This window comes from Xyrauchen texanus, chromosome 1 (genome assembly GCF_025860055.1).
Source record: "Xyrauchen texanus isolate HMW12.3.18 chromosome 1, RBS_HiC_50CHRs, whole genome shotgun sequence".
NCBI lineage: Eukaryota > Metazoa > Chordata > Actinopteri > Cypriniformes > Catostomidae > Xyrauchen > Xyrauchen texanus.
The window spans coordinates 17992305-18017763 of record NC_068276.1 but is presented as its reverse complement, the minus strand read 5'-3'; the positions used below and the strand labels follow the sequence as shown (position 1 = coordinate 18017763).

The window sequence follows — 25459 nt, the reverse complement described above, 5'->3', positions numbered from 1 at the left end:
AATATAACGACAAGTACAATTATGCATCAATAAGAAATTAATGATCAATCATAAATGGGTTTAAAGTTTCTAAAACCAAGATTGTTTTATATGCATTTTTGCGGTCTACATCCTGACCAAGAGTTTTTTTCTTTTATGGAAGGAGAACCCATAAAAGTCATTAAAGAACTTACATTTGTAGGACGATAACAAACTTGCCTTTTATTCCACACATGGGGAAAAAAGCTGAGGATAAAGTGTTTTCAAGACATTGGATATTATAAAATTGCTGGCAAAACCAAAATGGGGTGCTGACTTCACTAGACTTTTATGTCTTTATAGAGTACTAGTCAGATCCCGGCTAGACTATGCATGTTTTGTTTATGGCTCAGCAAGAAAGTCTACATATCATATTCTGGCCACCATACATCACCAAGGGCTTCATCTGGGTTTAGGAGCATTCAGAACCTCTCCTGTTCAGAGTCTTTTCACAGAAGCCAGAGAACCTTCTCTCCAGAACAGACGTTTTAAGTTAGCACTACAATATGCCGTGAAACATAAGGCAAAGCCATCCAGCCTACCAGACAGTTTTTCTGGACAACGTTTTGGACAACTTAACCCAAGCTCCTGTTTGTCCTATTCCACTGTGGGATCCGAAAAGGCCAAATACCATTTTGACCATGACCAAACACAAAAGTCACACCCTGAGTATCACCAGCAATGTTTAGATATAAGAAGTGATTTCCCTCTTAAACCTGTTTTCACTGATCGATCAAAAGCAGATTGTTTTGGCAGCAACAGTTATCGGAGATCAACTCCTGGACAATGTTCCATCTTTACTGCTGAAGTTCGTGCTCTGCTTTTTAGCCCCGGAAAATGAAGAATTAAATAATAAAAAAAGAAATGTTCATGGACTTAATCTTGCCTTCTGGAATCTGTAAAGACTGATCACTCCATTATTTTGAGTATTTGAACTAGACAACTTACAGAAAGAACTTTAGTATCTTTTTCTGCTGGATCCTATAGGTCATATTGGACTGTCGGGCCATGGGAAAGCAGACATCGCAGAAGCCCTTTCTCTAGATTTTTTCCACCCACGGACTTGAAACCCTTACTAAACTCTTATATCTCTAACAGGTGACAGATAGAATGAGACGAATGTAAAAACGTTAAGCTTTATGAAATAAATTCTAGTGTAACTATCTTTTCTCTACCTTTGAAAATAGTGTGTGTGTGTGTGTGTGTGTGTGTGTGTGTGTGCTGCGTGCCAGGTGTCGAATAGGTAGTTCTAGACTGATACAGGAGTTTTTATTAAAAGGTGCAGAACCTCCCTCATGTCTCTCCTGTCAGACTATACTGACTATTACACATTTTATTGGATTGCACTGCTTTTAATACTATTAGACAGGTTTTACTCAAACAAGCTTTTCAGACATTTTAAATATCACCTAAAAATAGCTTGGTTTCTGTCTAGAATTCCTTTTCATTTTTATGTTTTTTTTTATACGTAATCTGTTCTCGCAATGTGGTTAGCCTTGTTGATGACATGGTGCTAAAACAAATACAAGCTCTTTACTAAATGCAACTTGGTGCTTTTCTCACATTTTAAGGTCATTTCATTTAATGGTTTGACTATAAGCCATATTAAAACATCTTTCCAGTATTTAATAAAACAAAATTGTTTTTTAACACCATGAACATTTTTCATATACTAAATGCTTAGGGGAATTACAATATTTTATTTTTAATTTTTTTGGATTATCAGTCTGGAATATGTCAGTGATTGGCAACAACATTGATTTAGATGCATTTCATTTATTTTGTGCAGTGTTGGATTTTAATAATAATAATACAAATCTCATTTGGGACTTTGGAGGACAAATATCTGTCAAGAAAACTGCAATAAAAACAGATTTTCCACTTTACATTTTTATTTTTTTTTTCAACATCAGTCCTGATCATAACTACCAAAAATTCCTAATTTTTTTCCCCCAGGACTTTAACCCTTTAAATGCCAGTTTGTTTACATAATGCCACTGTTTTACACACACGTCTCAATACACAAAACACACACGATTTTAATGGAATCCTTTATTTAATTAGCCAGCAGTGCTCTAATATCGAAAATAGGAAAAACGTGTATTTGCTCCATAGGCTAAACATGAGAAAAGGCACAATCTGGTGGAAAATGCCAGGCTCCAGAATGAAAGCATAGTAGCATTCATGATTTTATGCATAAATGGCACTGGGATCAAATATTGCAGTTTTAATGGGTTTCAATGTGGACATTTTTGTCCTGAAGTTCTGGAGTGTGACTATTTGTTGTACAGTGTATTATAGATGCATTACAGGATCTGAGGTTGAAATATAAATTCCCCCAAAAATACAAACCTTTGGCAAAATGTATGCCATTGGCATTAAAACAGACAAAATTATTAAAAAAAAATAAAAAAAATGAGAGACAAATGTCCGAAGGTCGCACAAGGCTTTCGAGACTTCAGACAAATGCTATACAAGTTAAGTTTGACTTCAGCGATCCATTATTGGTCATTTGGTGATGTTTACTCTGTACATGCTCTGAGTTCAGCTTCAGTTATAGAACAGGCCACCTGTCTCTACACTATGTTGGGAGCCCCATGTCTGGTGATGTCCAGTATAGAGTTGTAAGGGGGGTGCTTTGGACACAATCTGTGGATTTTGGGTGGGAACCATGCAACTGGTACTACTGCTTGGGCATGTGCTTGGAGTCTTTGTGCTTTGAAGAAAGGCCAACTGGGTCTGTGACTGGACCAGATTCTGAATCAGACTTTGGGTCAGGATGTGGTTCTGATGGTGTGTCTGGGTTAGGATTTGCTGGTTTGCATGGACCAGTGCTCTGGTTATATTGAGGTTGTGGTGCTGGTTTGAGTGTATGTGCAGTTTATCCTTCCAGTCCTCTTGCTGTGGCCGATGGATCTTCATGTGGGCGTTTCTGCTTTTGATCTTGTAAAACATCCTGATAGGACAATTTGATGGTTTAAAAAGACTGAATGGACACAGGTTTTCTTAAAGCCATGGTCTTTACATTGCAATAAACAAAAGGAAGCTCTGGAGTACCATAGGGAACATTTGTCCATACATACTTGCCACACTGTTTACAGGGAAAGCTTGTGGGAAGTGGTTGGGTGTGAATCATTCTCTCAATATTAGCTTGGTTAACCAACATCTTCGGGGCTGGAGAAACCTGTACATGAGTTAGACTTTAAAATTACAAATTTAAACCACATAATTAGATATTAATGTGAGATTCAGGACTGGCTGTAATGGCAAAGGTTTAGGTGATTGTGATCCCCCCCCCCCCATTCCAGGTCTTACCTGATTGATGCCGACTGCATTTCTCTCTTCCTCACTTACTTTTTCTCTCTCACTCTGCTTCCTTTGTTTCTCTGAAAGCCTCTTTGATTTGTAGTAGTATTCTACACACTGTAGCACCTGCTTTGTCCTCACCTAACACAGTTACAAATATGTTGACTTGTAGATGCTGTAATCTGCAATGTTTAGAGACTTAATATTAAGTTTTCACCATGTTAATAATGGTAAAATATTCAAGGTTAATATTTCACCATTTTGTGAATGAAGAAGAAATCTTTTCCATAGATTGTTAAAGCTTTATGGAACAGTCTTTGTTCATTCAGAGTCCACATATCAGTGCCTACAAGGAAAGTGACCCTAGATTAGTCTAATTTCATAATAGCTGACTGTAAATATTTTAAGAGACCAGTTTTACCAGAATAGTGGTAGCCTTCTGATGGAACGGAGTTTGAAAACAACAGCATCTCCAGTGCTGCCTGTTATGTAGGATTGGTAGAGAATGGTATCAAGGGGAAAAATAACATTTATTGGGGTGAATTATTTCATTTGTAACTCATTACAATTCAGAGCCAACAATTTCTTAATTCTAAATCTTTAAACACTGACTCTAAACCAATGTGGCGCTTACCAGAATATTTCCCCGGCAATGTGAGAGGCTATGAAGAGCAAGCTCCAAATTGGCACCACCTCCTGGTAGAACACTGGAAGCACTCAGGTCTAGAAGATTCTCCACTGGAGAGTGGGGGACAGTAAGGAATCACACTGATTAATGTACTTGGAGAAAGGTATCCGATGAATACATACTGCATATTTTACTGATTTGATAGTAATTTATTGAAATGTGTTATTTTTGTTTAATTACCTTGTTCTAAAAGGGTGTCGTTCTCTTCTAACTCCACCCAAGGTTTCCATAACATCTCCTCCCTGACTGATTCTTCTGGCCACACCCTATGCTCTCTTTCAGTCAGATCTGGCAACTCAGCCTGGAACTCTGGGCCTATATTTATGCACCTTGGGTGTGAATGGGACAAAGAAGAACTTGAAATGGACAGTCCCAATAAACTATTAGAACGTTGTTTTTTTTTTAATGGAGGTTTTTAATATACTCCACAACCACAGCCACACACACAAAACAAATCTTTAAAGTCTTAAAGCTGATGCAATTTCCCCAGCAATGGTGCCAAACAACAGAACAGCAAATATAAACTTTATCAAACACTTATTTCAAACACCCCCGTCTGCCGTTTGATCAATCACACAAAGTGGCCCACACCAAACTCGCACCATTGGATGAGTCAATGTTGTTGTGTCGGGCTGGATGGGTCCCTCAAATCAAACAGCCACGGAGACAAAGTGTTTATAGTTTGACAAAATCAGCCTTCAAATGGCTTGCGTATAGTTGTCCCTACATATTAAGCTGACAGGAGAATGTATTGTAACATAGAAAAAGTTCAGGTTCTAATGCCTAGCTTCAACTGTGATGGGAAGCCTCATAATTCATTATTGGTTCAAAAACATATGCTCACCCCTGTGAGTAATCATCTTTCCTCTCTTCAGTCAACTCTGCTCTGTTTTCCACAGTTAGAGGAGACCGCAGGTTGCTGAAGAGTCCTATGCCACTGCGGGTGGGATTCAACATTGGGAGTGGTGTAAAGTGAGACATTGTTCCTTCCCAGTTCTCCATGAGCTCCCTACCCAACTGGATCACACTGTTAAAAGGGACTCCAGTGTACACGACAATGGGAGCATTCTAGGTGATGGAAAAACAAATAATAAAGTTGCATTGTTGGCGTGAAAACAGTATCTGTGGAAGCAGTTACACTTGACCATTTAAAGATTGAGTTAAAATTGATGCTACAGTGCCAACCACAGTATAACAGTTGAAAACATAAAGGATTTAGTTTTTTATCCAATGACTCTTGTAAATAATTGTATCTTTTTAACAGTTTGTGAAAATCTTTTAAAGTTTCTTCAAAATTACACATGATTCTTTGATGATTTGTTATTTCCGAGCATATTTAGCACAACATTTATTTGTACGTCTAACAAGCTGGAACAGAGTCCCATATGGTCACATGCCTGTGTACTGTGAGACCCCAGAGGTTTGTCTGCGGACCCAGCACTGAAGTTAAACCCACAAGTGAATCTTGACCCTTCTCCTGGGCCTGACTCCTGCCCATGGATGCTGGACTGGTGAAGAGAAGGTCCAAATGAATGGGATAACTGTCAAGATGAAAAAGACAGGTGGAGTGAAACAAACAAGTGGTTGTAGAGTTAATGATGAATAAACCAGATTGAATAGGATAGTTCACCACAAAAATTCTGTCATCATTTACTCACACACATATTGTTCCAAAGCCATATGACTTTTGTTTGTTCAAGGTGAACTATCCCTTTGACCAGACTGATCGTGAATACAGAAATAAAATAGTGTCTGAATGTACAGTTGACAGACCTGAGGCCATGTCATCTGATCTTCAGATGTCCCGGGCTCAAGGCCCAGCTGGAGCTGTACACAGGACTGTGAATGATGATGCTGAGCCAGTGCAGAGCTGAGGGACATCTGCAGTGAACAGTCTAAGCAAGGAAAGCACTTATTTCATTAATTCTCAAATCTCATACATTTTCCAACAAAAGAACATAAAATGAAATCCCTGCTTTAAAGACTTTTTATGCTGATCCAAACTGGTTTATGACATGAGTGAGTAAATTATGATACAATCTTATTTTTTGGGGGGTGAACTCCCTTTAAAGGTGCACTCAGTAACTTTGAAAGCTGACTATTTAATATTGATTTTTTAATGATTATATTTTGTCTGAAATTTTTTCAGTTGAAATATTCAGAGCTTAAAAATACTAACATGTTTAATTGCACTAAGCGCTTTTACTTTGAAGTTGCTCTCTCACGCTCGTGCAGATCCAGCGGGCAGCAATTTCCTGACAGCTTTCAGTTTAGACGGGCCAGATCGACTGTTTGGAGATTCATAGACTGACCATTATGGAACATTTTTGAGTTAGAGGAACAAAGTTTGTATCCAGGCTGATAGAATACATGCTTCAGAGGAACATACAGTATATGAGCATTCCACAGGAAGAAAACGCTGTATTTGCACATTTTGCAAGTTGCCAGTTTTGTGAGGTTTGTGAATAAAATATGTTAAAAGGAGATAGCCGCACATTTGCAGACAGTAAATGATAGAATCTTTTTTATATTTGCCTTTACAAGACAGATAAATGTAACAGGGGACTGTTGAGAAGGAAGAGGTAGAACGAAATGCAAGCACTTTTAACACCATGAGCTCCTGCACATCTGTCATGGCTCTGATATGCAGGTCAGTTTAAATATGACACTGTTGCACCGGTATATTATTGTAGTAACTCAATGGCATAATACAACAAAATTAAGTGTGATTGAGTCAGTGAGTCAAACGCTTCCATGCAAATAGCTCATATTCAACTAATCGGTCAAACAGGAAAATGTATCAATTGATTTAAAAATACAGAATATCGGCCAATTATTGGCCTCATGATACATCGGTCCACCACTAGTTATTAATATACTTTCCTAGTAAGTAAAGCGCTACCTGATTTATTTGGTTTAGGGGTTGGGTTATAATTTCTCTGACTAATCAGGTAGCACTTTCCCAATGTATATTACTGAATTGTGCAATCAGGTATTGCTTTGCTCATGAATATAAATTATTCTTACCCTACCATCCTACATTTTTTAATTCCTGTGCTAAGTGCACATATATGAGCACTGCCATGTTTACATCATATGACTAGATGCCATTGGCAAGTAAGAACATTTACACTCACATGATGTTGCATCTGCTAGGTGTCAGCACAATGAAAACACAATAATTACTGAGTGCACCTTTAAGCTGCGACTAGCATCCAAAACACAACATTGGCTGATGACCCAAGGGCTGTTGCGTGAAGCCGGTTTCAGTGGCTACCCAGGTAAATTTGAGTTTAGTTTGAGCAAACTCTGGTTTTTCGCTCTCAAGAAGACGGGTTGGTTTTTGTCTGTTCATCGCCATAGCAGTGATTTTGGAAGCTATATAAATTCAGTTACAAATCATATTCATTTTTTTTTCTTCTGTTTCTTGTTGTGTAAATTTTCTAATTGTTAATATATTCTTTTAATGATCTCTTGATCTTCAGTGGAGACATAAATCACACTGAATGTCTTGCAAGAAGTAAATTGTGCCAATTCTCTCCAATCACGTATTGGCTGTTCATGGCAAACGTCACTCATTCATGTGCATGAGATTCAGGGATAACCACAAACTCAGGATCAAACTCTGAAAATGTCAAGATACTGTAAGTCAACTCAACTGCAGTTGTTACATTGCTGGTTTGAAATTATATGTGCTGTTTTGGAAAATGACTTGACTAACTGTACCTTTCGGTGGAGAGTTTATTTGTCTCATATGGGGCCCTGTTTGGTCTGAATGAACTAGGGAAGGGCTAAACTCTTGTGGGAGGTGCTGGGTTATGTTCCCACTCTCGTTGTCTTCTGCTGGCAGCTGGGGCCAATTGGGGTAATTGAATCTGCCACTGGAAGGTGAGGGCAGAGAGGGAAATAACTGCAGTGACCCATCTGTCTGTGTTTGCATCTGCGATTGGCTTAGGATCTGCCCAGACAGGAAGTGTTGATGTCGTTTGGGAGGAGAAAAGGAGGAAGGAGGGAGAGGTGTTGGAGGCGGACTAAGTACCAGAGGGAAGGAGAGAGCATGTGAAGGAGTAGAGTTGTTTGAAGGAGTGCTGAACCCACTCTGATCTTCTCCACCCAGCATTTGCGAGGTGCTTCGACTACAAAAAGCCTCTGAGAATGAATCCAGTTTCTGATGCTCTGTTGTTTCATAACTCTCTGTTGCCTCCTGCTGGTGGCAGTGAGAACGCCAGTCGTTCTGGTACACTCCAAGCTGTGCCTTGTTCCGGTTCAGTCCCACAGAAGAGACTGGGGATGTATTCCCCCAGTAAACAGTATTCCCTGACGGATCTATTCCATTCATAGTGCTCCCGGTGCCATCACTGGCTTCACATGGGAGGTGGTTGGAGACTTCAAACTGGCTCAGCCCACTCATTGAACCTTGCTGGTAAATGTTGTGGCTTGAACTTTGACCTTCTGTCTCAGATCGGAACATGGGGGCAAAGGAGAGAGACTCAGACGGCTCGTAAGATGTACGTTCAGCCATGTGGTGGGTGGCTGTTGCAAATGGCTGATGTACCCTCGACTACCAAGACTGTGGCAGTTACAGGACAGTCATAGCATCTGAAAACTGTGGAAAGATACAAAAAATAAAGAGCCATCAAAACCCTTTCATCCTCTCGAAGGTTAATGAACTTTGAACCAACCACACAAACAAATCGGACGGTTACAGAAGTTTGTTACTAGCAGAAACCTTTTATGTTTGTTTCCCGTTCTGCCTCTGTAACAATAGATTTTTATAACCAAATTTAAACAGCAGTGTGTCAATGTACAGTGAAGCAAGACAAAATGATGCATAAACTGAACCGGCTTAAACCAACTGAAGTCTTCCAGCCTGGCCAGATGAAAAGAGCCCAAAACCCCTCCAAAATCAGCAGACAGACCAGCTTGACAAGGCTGGGGGGCCAGACATGATTAAAAAACCAGTTCAGGCTGGTTTTAGTGGTTTTCTTTCAGCAGAGAAATCATCAAAGACCACAATGGCCTTTAGCCACTTGTACTACGGTTTTTGTTTAGTTCTCTTTCATCACTCGAAATCCAATCCGACTTTCACGCTCAATTTTTCTAGTGTTTATACTCACCAGTGTTCTTCTCACCATTTTCCTCTCCATAATCTGTTGTTTCAGTTTTAGTGCTATCTGTTCATGTCGACCTGTCACAGTGAGTTGTGTGATGTGTACTACCCATGTCCCCAGCTAACTAAATTAAAGTACTGCCACACATGAAAGCAGACTCTATCTCTGCCTCTCTCTCGCTTGTGCACACACAAACACATTTTACATAAACGTGACAACACTTTCTCACACATATTTATTTTGCAGGTGCCACCTATCAAAAGGTAACTCTTCGGTTGTCATAGAGTCACCCGCTCCCTTAAAACTCGAAAACCGAAAGCCACATCCTGAGGAAACAGTCACGGATCTCCCTCTATTTCTCTCTCCTGCTCTTTCTTTCAGTATCTCTCTCCCACTTTCTCTCCTCCCATTTTTAACCCCCTTTTCTTCTTGTCTATATTTAACTGTTGTCCTACATTATAGTATAAAGCAATATGTTGTATACTCACAGTCTCTTTAATATCACAAACATCTTCTCTAGGTCCATAACATGTCTCATTCATGGTTGACATACACAGGAGAGCAAGAACAATAGTTGCTGAATCCAGCATAACATTAGTTTTAACTATGAAACAATTCACAAAAGCTATAGGATTAAAGAGTGTTGTCTTCAATGATGTTGGCAGGTTATGAGACCCATTGTGCATGCGGCTCAGAGTGTTACCTTTAGATTAGCATCTGTTGTGGTTAGTCACTTGTGTAAAGAACACAAGAGTTGTCAAACAGGCAGGTAAGGCGTGGGTATGTAAGTGTATACGACATGAGTGAGAGGCAAAGCTTCCTGTCAAGTGTGTGTGTCGGTCAGAATGAGAACATGTTTGTGTCCTTATGTTGTATTTATGTTTTTGAACACTTCAATTGTTAATTGAAGTTCAGGTTGCATTTTAAGTATACAATCTTTTTCTCCACCCATCATTTCATCTGTGAGTGTATGTGTTTATGCATTTGTGTGGTGAAAAGATAAACTGTGTTTACGCCAGTGAGAATCTGTGGTTGCTCAAAATCATGTGACGGGAAGTTGACCATGAAAAAACGACAGAACAGGAAGTGGACAAGGGAAACCTCCGTACACCCCGCCTCCGCTCTCTCTGTCTCTTTTTGCAAGTGTATCCCTCTTATACCCACAATATAAAAATTTCCATACCGCAGCTTTACCCGTACATTGTCTCCTCACCCCTTTTTCCACCCACACACAGTGTTTCCCTCCCTTCACTCTTTCTTTCTTTCCCTTTCTGCCTCTTTCTTTTCTAACTATTTGTTTAATTTGCAAATCTGTCTGTAATGGCAATAACATGTGAACATACAGCAATCATTGCCAGACTGTTTTATTTTTGACGTCAGGTGAAAACTACATGTCCATGCATAGTGTCATAAACCTTTCAGAGCCGGCAAATCTGGACGGCCCCCGCACAGGCTGTAGGTTTGAAAGTGTTGGCTGTTGAGGGTGATGTTAATTCAGTGGTAAGTACAGTATGAATGTACCTGCAGAAGTCACCTACACAAAGCTCACTATTAGCATAATGTGGGTGAAAAAATAAAGGTGTTAGTCTGAGCAGATGAATTCCTGGACCAGAAAATGTGAGATCTTTCCCTCTCGCTGCCCTACTTACCAGTTTTTGCCTCTATTATTCTACCAAGTAGACATTTTAATACCCGAGAAAAAGAGTGTGAGAATTTTGCCTATAGATTTATTTTGACACTCATTATACCCTTGTACCGATGTGCCAAAACATATTCGACCTCAAAATGACGTGATATACTCTACATCTAGAGTATATGCTATCAGATAATACTGGAGAAGGAGGCAAACATGTGAAGGAGAGAATAAAAAATATAGGATACAGTTGAGGGAAAGAGGAGTGTGGAGGCTGTTTTCTAGTTTTCTGTCATATGTGTGAAAGTGTCAACAGAGGAGGGGGAAAGCAGCAGAGCGGTTTGGACTTTTTTTCCCCTCTCCATCACTATCAGGCTATCAAACGTTTATCTTACAGATAAGACAACGTTCATAAGTGCATGCAAAGAGATTGAGGTCAGAGACAAATGTGTGAACAAACAAAAGCATTAAAAATGAATTAGAAAATAAACACCCTAGTGAGCGAATGCAACATAGTGTAGTTTACACAGACAAATGAATGTGCTTTTTGTCAAATGCAATCTAGTCACCCAAAACGAATTACAGTTTCACATGAGAGACTTACAATTAATTTAGAATATTTGCCCTCATTAGACATGTGAAAACTTATGCAAAGTGTATCAATGATGCAGTTCTGTCTTGCAGAAAGAAGAGTAAGAACTTACGTATTTAAATGTTCAGTGGAACAAAGGTTGATGCAAGAAGCAATTCAAAAGCTTGAAGGATATTCTGCTGAATTTCAAAGTCCAAATTGCATCTCTTTACACCGTTACCCCTTGTAACAGAAAGATGGTACCACATGTCACCATAAGTGTATATCTGGAAAGAGTTTGGCTAGAATGCACGATTGCAGACTCATTCTGGATATACGTGACTGCAGGTTCATGTGGCCATCCTGATCTATCCTGCTCTGTATTTATGAACTCTTCAGTTTAGGATAGCATTTTATGGCATTAAACTGTATTAGGAAGTGTTTTTCGTTTTTCAACTTTACACTTTTTAACAGGGACCTTTTGTACTTTTGTGATTGTCGTTTTAGGAATATAATTAGGAAATCAAGTTTTTGTAGAAGCGATAGGCTGTCACCAAAGTGTATTTTAGTGTATTATTATCATATCACTATTAGTGCTATAAAAATGTATTGTTATTGTTTTGTTTTTGTTATGTGTGTTCAAATGATGTATTGTAATAACAAGATTAAAAAAAAATAACAGAAGATAATAAAAATTTAAAAAAGAAATATTCCTAAGTAGTTCAGAGATATCATATTATATATATATATATATATATATATATATATATATATATATATATATATATATATATATATATATATTGCCATTTGGATTCCAAGTTCTCTTGCATAAAAACACAAACACAGTATTTGGTTATTGGTTGCCAGTAATGACAGAGAAAAAAATATATCTACAGATTAATAATATATATTATATTACACTATATTAAATTATATTACTGTATATTATATTATATAGTATTATATTATATTATAGTTTAAAGGTTTTTCAATGCTAAATAACGCATAATCCATGCGTGATAATGTTACAATTCTGAAAGCCCCTTATGGTGTCTTAAGAATAAAGGTTTGTCAGTGGTTCTACCTTTGCAGCACCTAAAGTTCAGCAAAGAACACTAATCGTATCACAAACTATTTTTTACTGCGTAGTTTGCTTGAGTTGGCTAGATGATTTCATCTGAAGATGAAAATTTTTTTTTTGGATGTTGCACTATGGGTTTTTCAAAGCAATTATTTAGTTCTAGGTATCATCTGTTAAGGACATGTGAAAGTCTCCGTAGTTCTTTAAAGTACCAGTGCATAGTTGGTTTTGTAAAGAATCGTAGCAATGAAACTGAATCTCATCTGGCATCAGGCTAAACCTTTTTTAGAAACTTTTTATAAACTGTATTTTTAAATGTTAAGTGAACCCAATATCTAATGTTTCAAATTCATGAGTGTTTTTCCACAGTAATAATTAATAACATTGTAATCACTATTTAAATAAACTATAAACAAACTATATGCAAATTAGATAGTCTAACATTAAAAGTACAACAAAATAATAATAAGCGATTTGTACATGCCCACTTATGAATACGATTTCATGAATATACATCTGAAACGGGTCTCACTTAAATAATCTTTTTAATGAGAAAATGACAATATTTAGAAAATAAGGACGAGAAAATCTGTTGATCTGAAATAAATCTGTATGTATTTTACTGAGCTTCTATGATACGATCTCATCCCTATAAAAAAGGGAGATATAGCTACTGCTGTTATAGATCAGTTTCATCACAGGTATAACTGAATATCTTTTCAACACAATTACACCTTCGTGATTGTTCATCTGGTTTTTTCTGTTTCATATTAGTGCAATGTATGACATCAAATCATTGTACAAAAGTCAATTCAACAATTTCTCCATGAATTCAGAAACACGCCATCATTAAATGGACGATCTGACTATATAATACTTTTCATAAAATCAATAGACAAAATCAACATTTCTTGTACATTTGCTGTCTGTACGTTTCTATAATTTTGCTTTACCTTTTATTGTTTCCTCTTTAATCGTTGACTGTTTCATCACTCATTAGAAAGTAGAAAAAAAACATGATTCATAATGGACATAAATGGTCTTGACACTTGACACAACACAGCTTTGGGCAACAGCATTATCTCATTAAGGCTAAATTTGGCCTCAGTGACACATATAGAGGAAATAAGCCTTTGATAGTTGTCAACATCCTCACAGAATATTTTTTTTTTTTGATTAGAAATCATTGCATTTATCAGGCGAAGAGCTGTTAAGTCCATTCAAATGATACTTCTTACCTGTGAAAAGTATTAGTCACTAAAAGTAATGGCGTATTGTGTTAAATTATTTACTATACACATTTTCATTAGCGAGCTTTGCATGCATTAGTAATCTTTCACTTTAGAATAGCAGCAGGGCCATGGAGACTGCATGAAAGGATCTGTGTATATTTCAGGTAAGCTCTGATTTCATTAATAACTATTCTGAATTGTTTCTCGCAGAATGACATTAGCAATGATAGCAAATACCACCAAAGAGTGGTGAGGTTTACTTATTAAACCTTGCTAATTAAGGTCTAAAACATATATGCAAACAACAAAAGGACTGCACAGGGAATTATACTTTAGGCCTACATAAGTAGGTGGATTAATAATTTAATTAGCATGCACAGGCCATTGTCAATGATTAGACCAGTGCTGATTGCTGTTTGTTTAAAGCAAAGAAGCTTTCACATAAGTGGCTTGAGAATATCAGGCACATAATTGGAGACTTTTCAGACTTTTCAATCTCCAATTGCATAAACAGTACAAGGGGAGTCGAGACAGAAATGAGCATTAAAGTTACACATATAAAAACAGATTTCCTGAATACTGACAAAAAGAAGAGAAAACAGAGAAAGCATATTTTTATAACAGAGTGTTTACAGTAATGGAACACAGACCCGAGAACAGCTTTTCAAACAACGTATTCTCGCAGGATTCTCGGTGTAATAATCAAATTAAAAGTTTCTTGTAAGGACGACTTCACAAATATGCTCATGTCCACATATTCAAAACATAAATAAATAAATAAATCAATGATTTTGTCATAGTGTAAAATGTGGAATTGTGCAAATGGCATTGCAATATGGTCATGGAGCAAACTATTATTAGCATTAACAAGTAGAAAGTAATCTGCAAGTATATTCGCACATTTCACTGTTGCATAAACTCAAGAAAAGCTTTATTTGAAGGTATGAATCAAATATAGATTAAATGAGGAACATTACTGTCAAAAATATATCATATTGACATTTAAAGATATCCTCTATCCTCCAATCGTATTCCAAAACAAGGCCTCTGCACCCATGAACACTTTCATGAGACATACAGATCAAATTGGCATGTGTGTTTGTAGCCGAAGCAATTTTTGCGTAAGTCTATGATTCTGGTGAAAAATAGAGAAAGATAACTTTCAAGCAAAAGCAAAGCACAGCTGCATCACTTTACATTCAAAGCATAAAAGCAAACAAGATGAGCGTAGGCCAGCCATGTCCGTATCTTATACAACTTTGTTTGCAAAACTGAGATACATGTTTAAATACTTGTAAAACAGTGTGCTGACATGTCTGTTAGTCAATTTTAGCACTCGCTAACTCATTTCACTGTCTGTTCTTTGTATTTTTTCATAAACGGAGTAAGACGGCGCTTACCTCTCAGATCTATACTCAAGGCCCACGGGACAGTTGAACTATGAGCTGGGAGATACACACATATCGGTATGCACAAGTGAATGAAGGAGGGATACACTGTTAAGATAAGACAGAAACAAAGTGAAAGACATAGAGAGACTCTGTGGAGGCGTGAGTTGGTGATGGTTAGCGTTTCGGTACGGCAGTCTTCTTTATGTTCCTCTGATCTTTTGAAGCCTTTGTCATTGTGATCCTGGAAACAACTGAGAAAAACATCATACCTGATAGAGAGAGAGAGAGAGAGAGAGAGAGAGAGAGAGAGAGAGAGAAAAAAGAAACTGTATTGCTCTGACCCAGACCTCAGAGGCAGCTCTCATTTTAGCAAAGCGCCCATCCTTGCCCCTGCTTTTTCTTATCTTCTTTTACATATCCCTCTTGTATTTGACTACCAATTATTAAACGCTGCAGTTTTAGAAAAACAGTTCGAAACAATTCTTGGCTTTAGTGTATATTAAGATGGTTTCCTATCCATCAAACTGATACTAATAAACTGTATAACCCCTGGTGTTGTGCTCATTTTGTGCTAAAACATTTTGTTTTCCGGGTCAAAAATGACTGGCCCACAAAGATTGTTTATAAATCTCTCATATTGCATATATTATCAAAATATATTGCATTAGATCTTTTGATCAACTTCTATTTAACTAATTATGACAGGGTTTGCATATATATATATACACTCACCTAAAGGATTATTAGGAACACCTGTTCAATTTCTCATTAATGCAATTATCTAATCAACCAATCACATGGCAGTTGCTTCAATGCATTTAGGGGTGTGGTCCTGGTCAAGACAATCTCCTGAACTCCAAACTGAATGTCAGAATGGGAAAGAAAGGTGATTTAAGCAATTTTGAGCGTGGCATGGTTGTTGGTGCCAGACGGGCTGGTCTGAGTATTTCACAATCTGCTCAGTTACTGGGATTTTCACGCACAACCATTTCTAGGGTTTACAAAGAATGGTGTGAAAAGGGAAAAACATCCAGTATGCGGCAGTCCTGTGGGCGAAAATGCCTTGTTGATGCTAGAGGTCAGAGGAGAATGGGCCGACTGATTCAAGCTGATAGAAGAGCAACTTTGCCTGAAATAACCACTCGTTACTACCGAGGTATGCAGCAACGCATTTGTGAAGCCACAACACGCACAACCTTGAGACGGATGGGCTACAACAGCAGAAGACCCCACCGGGTACCACTCATCTCCACTAAAAATAGGAAAAAGATGATACATTTTGCAAGAGCTCACCAAAATTGGACAGTTGAAGACTGGAAAAATGTTGCCTGGTCTGATGAGTCGCGATTTCTGTTGAGACATTCAGATGGTAGAGTCAGAATTTGGCGTAAACAGAACGATAAAAAAATAAATCCTTAAATCAAGATAAATTTGATTCATCATGTTTTAGAAGCAACATAAGACATAAGATCTTTAGGTTTTCTGAGAATATTTTTTTAACATGTGTATTTTGTCTTACTGTGCTGGCAGAGTTTTTATAGTCAGAACAAGTGAAAAAAATCTACCAGTGCTGAAGAAGTAATCAAAAGTATTTAGAATACATTACAAATTACATTTTACAGCATGTATTCTGTAATCTGTAGTGGATTACATTGCAAAAGTAACCCTCCCAACCCTGTATATATATATATATATATATATATATATATATATATATATATATATTTATTTTTTGATAGAAAGATTAATTGAATTGAGCTTAAACCAGGCCAGTGGGGGGCACTGCGGAAAACAAAAAACATAATAACATTTTTATAATAAATTAATAACCACTTGTTTAATCTGAACAAAACTGGTCATTTTAAAGCTTAGAATCTGGACTTTATGCATATAGCTGATCCTACAAATTATTTAATAATGCATTTTAATTTGTGGACAAACAAGAACTGTTTCGTTCTCATCATTTACAATTTTTTTTATCACAACAATTATATTCATAGTTGTTAAAACCATAAAAAAGATGATATTTCCATGTGTTAAATAACGCTGGAAAGGTCTCGACTAGTAGAATGCAATGAGCAAATTTGTTTCACTCAGAGGCCAAACTGAAATGATTATTAGTGTATGAAATTCCTACAGACACACATAAATATAATAAACAGAAGTGTCTTTTTGTCACGTTTTTTTCCTTATTACTTATTACTGAAACATACATATAACATAGAAAAAGACTTATCTTAACTATCCCGATTCAAATGAGCCCAAACACAACATAAGACGGTAAGTAGATCTTCAAATAATCCTCAAAGAGTTTACAGGTAAAGACGATGCATTAAAGAGCGTTCAACACACATTGTGTATGTGTGTGTAAGAGTGTGTGTTTATGTGCATGTGTCCGAGGACTTATCCACATACAGTATGTGCTCATCTGAAGGACTGGGGTGCTCCTGAACACTTAATATTTCTGTATTTTGTAGTCTAATCCATTCATTTCCAATGGCCGGACATTTTTGGCAGAGAACACAAGTGTAGTGTTCTAGTTTTGGTCTAGTTTTTTGGTGTTCTCAGAGACCATATATGAACAAAGTCAAGGAATGTTATACCAATTGGATTAAGTAAAAAAAAGAAAAAAGACTGAAACTGAAAATATGAAACTGGTCCTGTTTAAATAGATGATGAAAATTAAACAAAAATGAAAATGATAACATTATAAAGCACATTATCAAATCGATTTAATCAATTAGCATTAATATAGTTTGAATGTGGTAAACAGCAGCATGATGGTGGGAAAATATATTACATATAGTCAAGTCAAGTCATTTTTATTTGTATAGCGCCTTTCACAACACACATCATTTCAAAGCAGCTTTACAGAAGATCAAACTGTAATATCTATAAAGTCTTATAGAGTCATCATTGTGTAGTTTGATTGTGAATTGTGTTTAAAAATAAGTAATTCAATAATAATTATATTTATAACCCCAGTGAGCAAGCTGAAGGCGACTGTGACAAGGAACACAAAACTCCATTAGATGTTGGTTAATGGAGAAAAATAACATTGGGAGAACCCAGACTCACTGTGGGGGCCAGTTCCCCTCTAGCTAATATCAGGAATATAATGTAAATATTAGTTATTTGTGTGTAGTGCAAGTCATGGTTTAAAATTATTAATCTAATTAAATGTTAAGGGTCCGTATTTAAACAAAGATTTGATATGAACTGTCAAGATTAATGACTCATTTATTTGAAGTCCTTCCTGGTTTAACTGCAGAAGTTGGCATAGATTCATTGTGCTTTGTTAGTTGGCTGATGAAGACTTTTGTTGGCAATTCATTGATATTCAATGTATTCCATTTCAAGAGTGTAGTTCATCAGTAGACAAAGGTGATGTAGGCAGAGATCAATGAGGTGCATCGCAGTTCAACCGGCAGGTCATTTCGGTGTGGTCTATCATAAATCTAAAGTTCAGGCAATGGCATATGAAGTATCCCATGTCTTATGGTTGGAGTTAGCATCAGTTCATCCTCTGAAGTCCATCGTAATAGACTGAAGTGATGTAAACACTGGATTATTTTGTTCAGTCTTCAATTGAACATCTACTGAACATTCTGATTTTAGTTTTTTTTTTTTTATTCCTTCGGGTTCTCAACAAACGTTTAAATCTATTGTCCTTTTTGTGTTTTGCATCAAATTTGTCTTGTATGTTTAAATTTCTCTTAACTTGACTTATATTTGCTAAATATTAATAGTAATTTCATAATTATACATTAAATGTTAGTTGCTAACAGTGCTCTATTTTGTGTGACTGATTCTTTCTGATTGTGTTATTAATAACTCTGTAGTATAACTAACAAAATATGAAGAGAATTAAAAAAATGTAGAGACCGTATTTTACAGGGTTCCCTTGGTTTATTATTGAAGCATAGCCGTGATTGGTAAGCTGCTATTTTTACATTCATTTGAGTTAAATGGCTTAAAATGAAGTTAAAAAAAAATAAATAAAAATATGAAGAGATAAAAATAGTCAGGGTCAAAATGAGGGTTAAAACCGAACGTTGGGATAACATACAGGTTTTCCATTTGAATGGCAAAAACAGTTGATGTTGGACATGGCATGCTGAGAGAAATTATTCAGTGTGGTGACGATGATGAGGATGATACCGATATGAAAACAATGGTTATTAAAATTGCAACACAGATGACCGATGCCCACACAGATGCCCAGTTTTATTTAAGGGAGAGTCACTCTTTCATGTAGGCTAGATTTTGTTTTGGACAGTCCGAGAACAATGTAAAGTATTTGGTGTTGAAAGTCACACACTCTTGCTGAAGACAATACAGATAAGTCTAGTGATGATGATAATGGAAGTAATAATGGAGGTGGTGATACTCATGAAGATGATGAAAAGAGATCAAAATGAGGTTGAAGATAATGGGGTTTAATAAAGTCTAGTGAATGTGAGTAGGTTGTAGCAGTAAAACCGAGATTCAGGCATGACTGGGCATTGTTCAGTGAGGAGTTTCACATGAACAGGGCGAGAGGGGGCGTTCTCTCTCTCTCTCTCTCTCTCTCTCTCTCTCTCTCTCTCTCTCTCTCTCTCTCTCTCTCTCTCTCTCTCTCTTACAGACAAGGAAGGAGGAGAAGGAGAGAGGCAGAAATGTGGAGCAAAACAGTACAAATCAGTTTTAGGTACAAAGTTACCAAAGATTTATGTATTTTAAAGATATTTTAAGTGAATAACTTACAGATGTAACTTAAAGATAAGTTGCTGTTTGCGAAGACTCTTTCAAACTCTCAAAAAACCCGATTCACTGCCGTCAAAAGTTGCCCAGAGTCAAACTGAAAGCCCCATCCCCACAGAAAACACACACACACACACGCTCAAACACGTACACACGTTTGACAAATACATGTAACACACACAGACTCGAGACCACACGCTGTCATCTCAAGAGTGCGACGTCGTCTTTTACCAGAAACACGCTGCTGTCTCCGTCGACTCCGAAATATCACTGTACCCCCGCAGACACAAGCGTGCATGAGCACACACACAAACACACACAGCTGTTCTGAGTAATCATACATAATCAAAATAACAAGACAATTCCTTATGTGCACAAATACTGAGTTCAAACTAACATATAACTAACATATTATTAACATATAAAATGCAGTCCATAACATTGTACAGTGACGGCATAACAAATTCATTTCAGCCTATTTATAATGGTTCTGTTTATAAGGTAAATGTACATTATGTATCATAAAGAATTCCAAACCAAATACAGTTAATTGTTATCCAGTACTATAGTGGAAAAACGTATATATATTTATACATAAAGGCCTACTATATAATAACTATACATTTAACAGTTATGTATAACATATATATATATATGTGTGTGTGTGTGTGTGTGTGTGTGTGTGTGTGTGTGTGTTAACTGTTAAATATAAACTGTTAAATGTATAGTTATTTTTCAATTGTCCTAGAGAAGGAAAATAAATTGTTCCAAACTGACATTTTTTATGCATATGCAATTTTATGCAAAGTGGACACATTAGCACAGCTCTAGTATTTCAATATATATAATCCAAATAATAATAAAAATAAGTATATCTTCTCTGCAGTTAAAATGAAGCCTGAATCTTGGGTAAGTGAGAGAGAAAGAGATCTTATGAGATCTTTGTCTAATTCTCATTGTGAACTTTCCCTGATATAAGTGGTGGTTAAGCCGTTTGTATGCATGTCCTCCCACAGACATCCAAAGAAAAATCGTGTGTGGTAAAGAAAAGTTTAAAATTCAGCCATTTCTCTACACTCAAATGAATGAAAAAATAGCAGAGAGATTATATAGCTGACTGATCTTGGCTATGCTTCAATAATAAACCAATGGAATGGAATGGAGTGGTGGTGGTGGTGTATTGGTCTAAAGCACATAACTGGTAATCTGGTATTCAGAAGGTCGCTGGTTCAATCCCCACAGCCACCACCATTGTGTCCTTGAGCAAGGCACTTAACTCCAAGTTGCTCCGGGGGGGATTGTCCCTGTAATAATGGCTCTGTAAGTCGCTTTGGATAAAAGCATCTGCCAAATGCATAAATGTAAGTATATATTTATTTGAAAAAATATGAAACTGGTCCTGTTTAAATAGATGATGAAAATTAAACAAAAAGGAAAATGATAACATTATAAAGCACATTATCAAATCGATTTAATCAATAAGCATTAATACAGTTTGAATGTGGTAAAAAGCAGCATGCCGGTGGGAAAAAATATATTACATAGAGTCACTGGATTATTTTGTTAAGTCTTTAATTGAACATCAACTGAACCTTCTGATATTTTATTTTTTTAAACAACAACAACAACAACAACAACAACAAAGTTCTCAACAAACTTTGTTCCTTTTTGTATTTTGCATCAAATTTGTCTTGCATGTTTAAACCTCACTTAAATTGACTTACATTTGAAAAATGTGTAATAGTAATTTCATCATATTTATAATAATTATACAACATTAAATGTTAGTTGCTAACAGTGCTCTATTTTGTGTGACTGATTCTTTCTGATTGTGTTATTAATAACTCTGTAGTATATCTAACAAAATATGAAGAGAATTAAAAAAATTTAGAGACTGTATTTTACAGGGTTCTGTTGGTTTATTATTGAAGCATAGCCAAGATCAGTCAGCTATATAATCTCTCTGCTATTTTTTCATTCATTTGAGTGTAGAGAAATGGCTGAATTTTAAACTTTTCTTTACCACACACGATTTTTCTTTGGATGTCTGTGGGAGGACATGCATACAAACGGCTTAACCACCACTTATATCAGGGAAAGTTCACAATGAGAATTAGACAAAGATCTCATAAGATCTCTTTCTCTCTCACTTACCCAAGATTCAGGCTGCAGAGAAGATGAAATGGGACCAGCAGAGACAGAAGGTCAGTAAATGAGAACTACACCATAGGAATTTAAGATTTGACCTATGACCTCACATCAATCAACCACATTCATTAATCAAATCACAATAAAAATGTAATCTAGGATATAAGGTACAATACAATATATCCATTGCTTAAAGCTTATAGCTTTAAGATTACACATTTAGCTGTAAATTTTGCGATGTTACTTATTTCTTAACTGAAGAGATTAGATGGATTTATTATTAGATGTGACCTAAGTCATTCTGACCCCCTTCAGTTTTTAGGTGCTTATTTCCCTCCTTTTCTGCTAGTCAAAATGTGCAGGAAGTAATACAGTTTTATATAGTACAGAGAATGATCGTACATGACACACATACACACACCTGTTGAGTTTTAGAGTCTTCCTTTCCCTGCCCTATGAATTAACGACATATGGCCCACAGCCAAGACACAAGCACACAACATTTATACATTGTGTATAAAATCACATTGAAAAAAATTTATGCCATGTACAATTGTACTGATATAACACCACAAAGATGAGTACATTTACAAAAAATGACAAACAGAATGACATTTATAACAAATTTATTTGTAGTTAACTCAATGATTTAGTTTAAGATGGATTTTAATAAACAGCGCTCTGCATGGAAACAGCACGATTCTGGAATATTCTAAAACAACTTTGATAGTATTTTTATATAACTTATTTCATCATTTTATTAAACTTTGAGCTCTTACATGTATTGCAATTATATAATAGTAGTTAACATGATCGGAAACATTTTACACTTGAAATTTGAATTTAAAATTTGAGCTTATAGTACAAAAAATAAGCTGAAAGACTCATATTTTTGGATTTTAGAGACCAACTTCTCTAATGACACCATGCTATCCACAGCTAGACTCTCTGCATTTGTGGTAACATGGACTCGAGCCTCAGCTGGCTGGTCACTATCGGTGAGTGTCATTGTAACAGCGGCATTTCCCCAGTTAATGGCAATGAGGAAGCCTTCACTCTGGTCCCAAAAGCAGAGAAATGCTAATGCAGAGGGAGAACTGCAAAGGGACTTAAATTCTCTGATTTTCCCCTTAGATCACTAAGTGCTTTGAAGAAATCACACAAAGCAATACACTCCTCTTGCAGAGTCTAGTGAGAGAAAACAATGCAATGTGTGAGTTTTAAACTTTGTAAATGGTACAGTGATGAGAACACAACTATTTGTTATGAATTGCCATGTGAAGAATGAACCTTTGCTGTTCATTGGTCTCAACTGCTGGGCTTTCCAAGTCCCACATTTGACGTTTTTCCTGTAAAGGAGGAATTATAAGTCATCGCTTTTATATCAATACAGTAAATATTAGCCTACTTAAGTGTATTTATATGTAGACTACACAACATATTAACCACTTATGAATATAGCTGGCTGTCTATGCTAAGGTTAAGACTGGTCTTGGCATCTCTTGAACTTCATGAAACAGTTGTTGTCGCTCTAAACAAATACTGATTCAACCACCAGTTTAGATATTTATCTATCTATGCTGTCTTCCAAATGTCTCCCTCTCAAGCTCTACTCTACCCTGTCTTTAGGGTGAACAGCAGGGTCTGAAAGAGTCTTACGGGGACTGCTGGAGTCCTAGAAACCAGAGAGACCAGGGTTCGTCCACTCAGGCTGGTCTGGGGATGCATGCAGTAGAGTTTCTATACTGACAGGGCCTGGGTGTCGCCGGATTCTCCCGGATCAGGCAGTCCCATCAGAAGCAGGTCGACACCTGACCTGTTCAGCAGGACAGAGACTTCATCCACTAGAGACCAGTGACGGAGTCCATCAAAGCTCTGATAGAGGGAGGGATGGAATTGAGAAATGTAGTTTGTTTTTACATAACGCTCTTAGTCCTGTTATGGCCAGTCAGTATGACTATACTACATTGGCACCAAACTAGCATGACTATGCTAGACTACTATATAACCAGCCTTAAAATACATGCTGGCCTAAGATGGTCTTCTCATTAGGAATCTGCATGATGCCAAATGCCTGATTCTCCTTAAAAGTGTAAAAAAAATAATTGGCACTTGAAAACAGAAATAAGAGAATGAACAAAATAAGACTGAACCTTTCCTGTATTGCAAATGGAGGCAGCTAGCAACAGTGCACATGACCCTTTCTAACCAGCAGGTGTCTCTACTACATTCATCAATTTGCAATAAATAACATTATGATTAGTTCAGCGTCTTAACATATAACAACAGACACATACTTTTTCCCCCATGTCGTCAGTTTTGTTGAATTTATCTTTTATAAATGGCCATGTTCTTGTTTTTGCTATATTTAATAGGTCAGACAAGGAAATGCCATAAAATCCATTGCCAAATTACCAATAACTCAAGTAAAGTTTTTTTAGGGACCAGTTTTAGGGTTTTGATGGGTGACATGGAGGATAATTAAGATCTGCATAGCTGCTCGTTTACATTTTAGCAAGACTTCAATAATCAGAAGAGAAAGAGCATCCATATTTTTATGAGCACAGTCCAGCAGAGATTTCAGTTCATTCTCAGAGCATACTTCAGGTTTAATAGATATTAGTTTCAGTGTGTTCCGCTGGTCTGCTTGCACACTGTGCATCGGAACCAAAACAAGACCCTTCAACTTCATTTGGTTCAGATAGACCAGCTTCTCCTCCACTCCTCAAGAGAGCGAGAGAGAAAGATACCTGGGCCTGTTCTCTCATAATCAATCTGGAATGAACAAAGCAAGTTTGCAATACTTCCCATATCATGTATTCCACATTTGGAATAGCCTTGATGTATTTGGACTACAGCATGTCTGCTCATGTGTGTGCAAATTTTTCCATATACTCAAAAACAGATTTTTTAAACTAATAATTATAAAAACTAAAATCAATATAAAATAACAATAACAATACAAAGTTTTTGCCAAGTTTATATTTATAAACATTTTGCATAGGGTGACAAAGGGAGAGAGCAGTATAATAATGTGCAGGGTGAATGTATAATAATCATTTCAATAAATTAACTGTTATGCATATGGAGAACACTAAACTAGACATGCCCATTTGTCTCACCTATCAGTCCTTTGTCAGAGAAAGCATTCACATCAGATATCTGGTATGGAGGACCCTTGTTCCACCAGTTTATTTCAGGTATGGGTTTACATTGTGGGGCATGTACTACTACTGCTCCAGCTAATATGACAGCCCAGCCAAGCCAAAACAGAACCAGTAAGATCCAGCGAGTCTGAACCCACCTGGGGAGATACAAGATTTACTGTGTGTGTAAGAGTATATCAGACAGATAGATCATTTAAATTATTTTATGGTGGTCATACACCTATTGGTTGCATATCCAGCTGTACCAGCCATTAACTCGTCTTTGGAGAGGCAGGTACATTTGGCTCCAGTGATCTCTGGGACCGTTATCTTGACGCAACCATTTACAGTATTTCTTTACCTTCTGGAGTATCTCCAGTCATTGGCT

The 25459-nt window shown here is 36.8% G+C and overlaps 1 protein-coding gene and 1 long non-coding RNA gene across 4 annotated transcripts; both read right to left on the bottom strand.

Moving 5' to 3' along the window:
- Positions 1-1899: 1899 nt before the first annotated feature.
- LOC127643833 (uncharacterized) lies at positions 1900-15120 on the bottom strand. Of its 3 annotated transcripts, none has more exons than XM_052126747.1 (12): positions 15044-15120; positions 7739-8618; positions 5786-5907; positions 5410-5553; positions 4857-5080; positions 4193-4341; positions 3959-4062; positions 3746-3806; positions 3582-3670; positions 3334-3465; positions 3102-3202; positions 1900-2974 (listed from the first exon to the last, which is right to left on the bottom strand). In XM_052126747.1, exons 2-12 carry the CDS (start codon positions 8532-8534, stop codon positions 2569-2571), a joined length of 2328 nt encoding a protein of 775 aa, XP_051982707.1. In that variant the 5' UTR covers positions 8535-8618; positions 15044-15120; the 3' UTR covers positions 1900-2568. The 3 variants fall into 3 exon arrangements, with proteins under 3 accessions (XP_051982707.1, XP_051982724.1, XP_051982716.1); XM_052126764.1 differs by lacking the exon at positions 15044-15120 and adding an exon at positions 9612-9729; XM_052126756.1 differs by lacking the exon at positions 15044-15120 and adding an exon at positions 9130-9241.
- A 7798-nt stretch (positions 15121-22918) lies between these two features.
- LOC127644019 (uncharacterized) lies at positions 22919-23768 on the bottom strand. Its single transcript, XR_007970614.1, has 3 exons — positions 23585-23768; positions 23216-23274; positions 22919-23113 (listed from the first exon to the last, which is right to left on the bottom strand). It is a non-coding gene; the product is annotated as an uncharacterized LOC127644019 (long non-coding RNA).
- Positions 23769-25459: the final 1691 nt, after the last annotated feature.

What these genes read in the sequence shown, in the direction of transcription:
- LOC127643833 (XM_052126747.1), bottom strand. Translation starts at nt 8,534, where the DNA reads ATGGCTGAACGTACATCTTACGAGCCGTCTGAGTCTCTCTCCTTTGCC. An exon ending in ATCAGATGACATGGCCTCAG is followed by an intron (nt 5,554 to 5,785) that starts GTCTGTCAACTG and finishes TCATCTTGACAG; the next exon opens with TTATCCCATTCATTTGGACC. An exon ending in AGAAGGCTACCACTATTCTG is followed by an intron (nt 3,671 to 3,745) that starts GTAAAACTGGTC and finishes CTTTCCTTGTAG; the next exon opens with GCACTGATATGTGGACTCTG.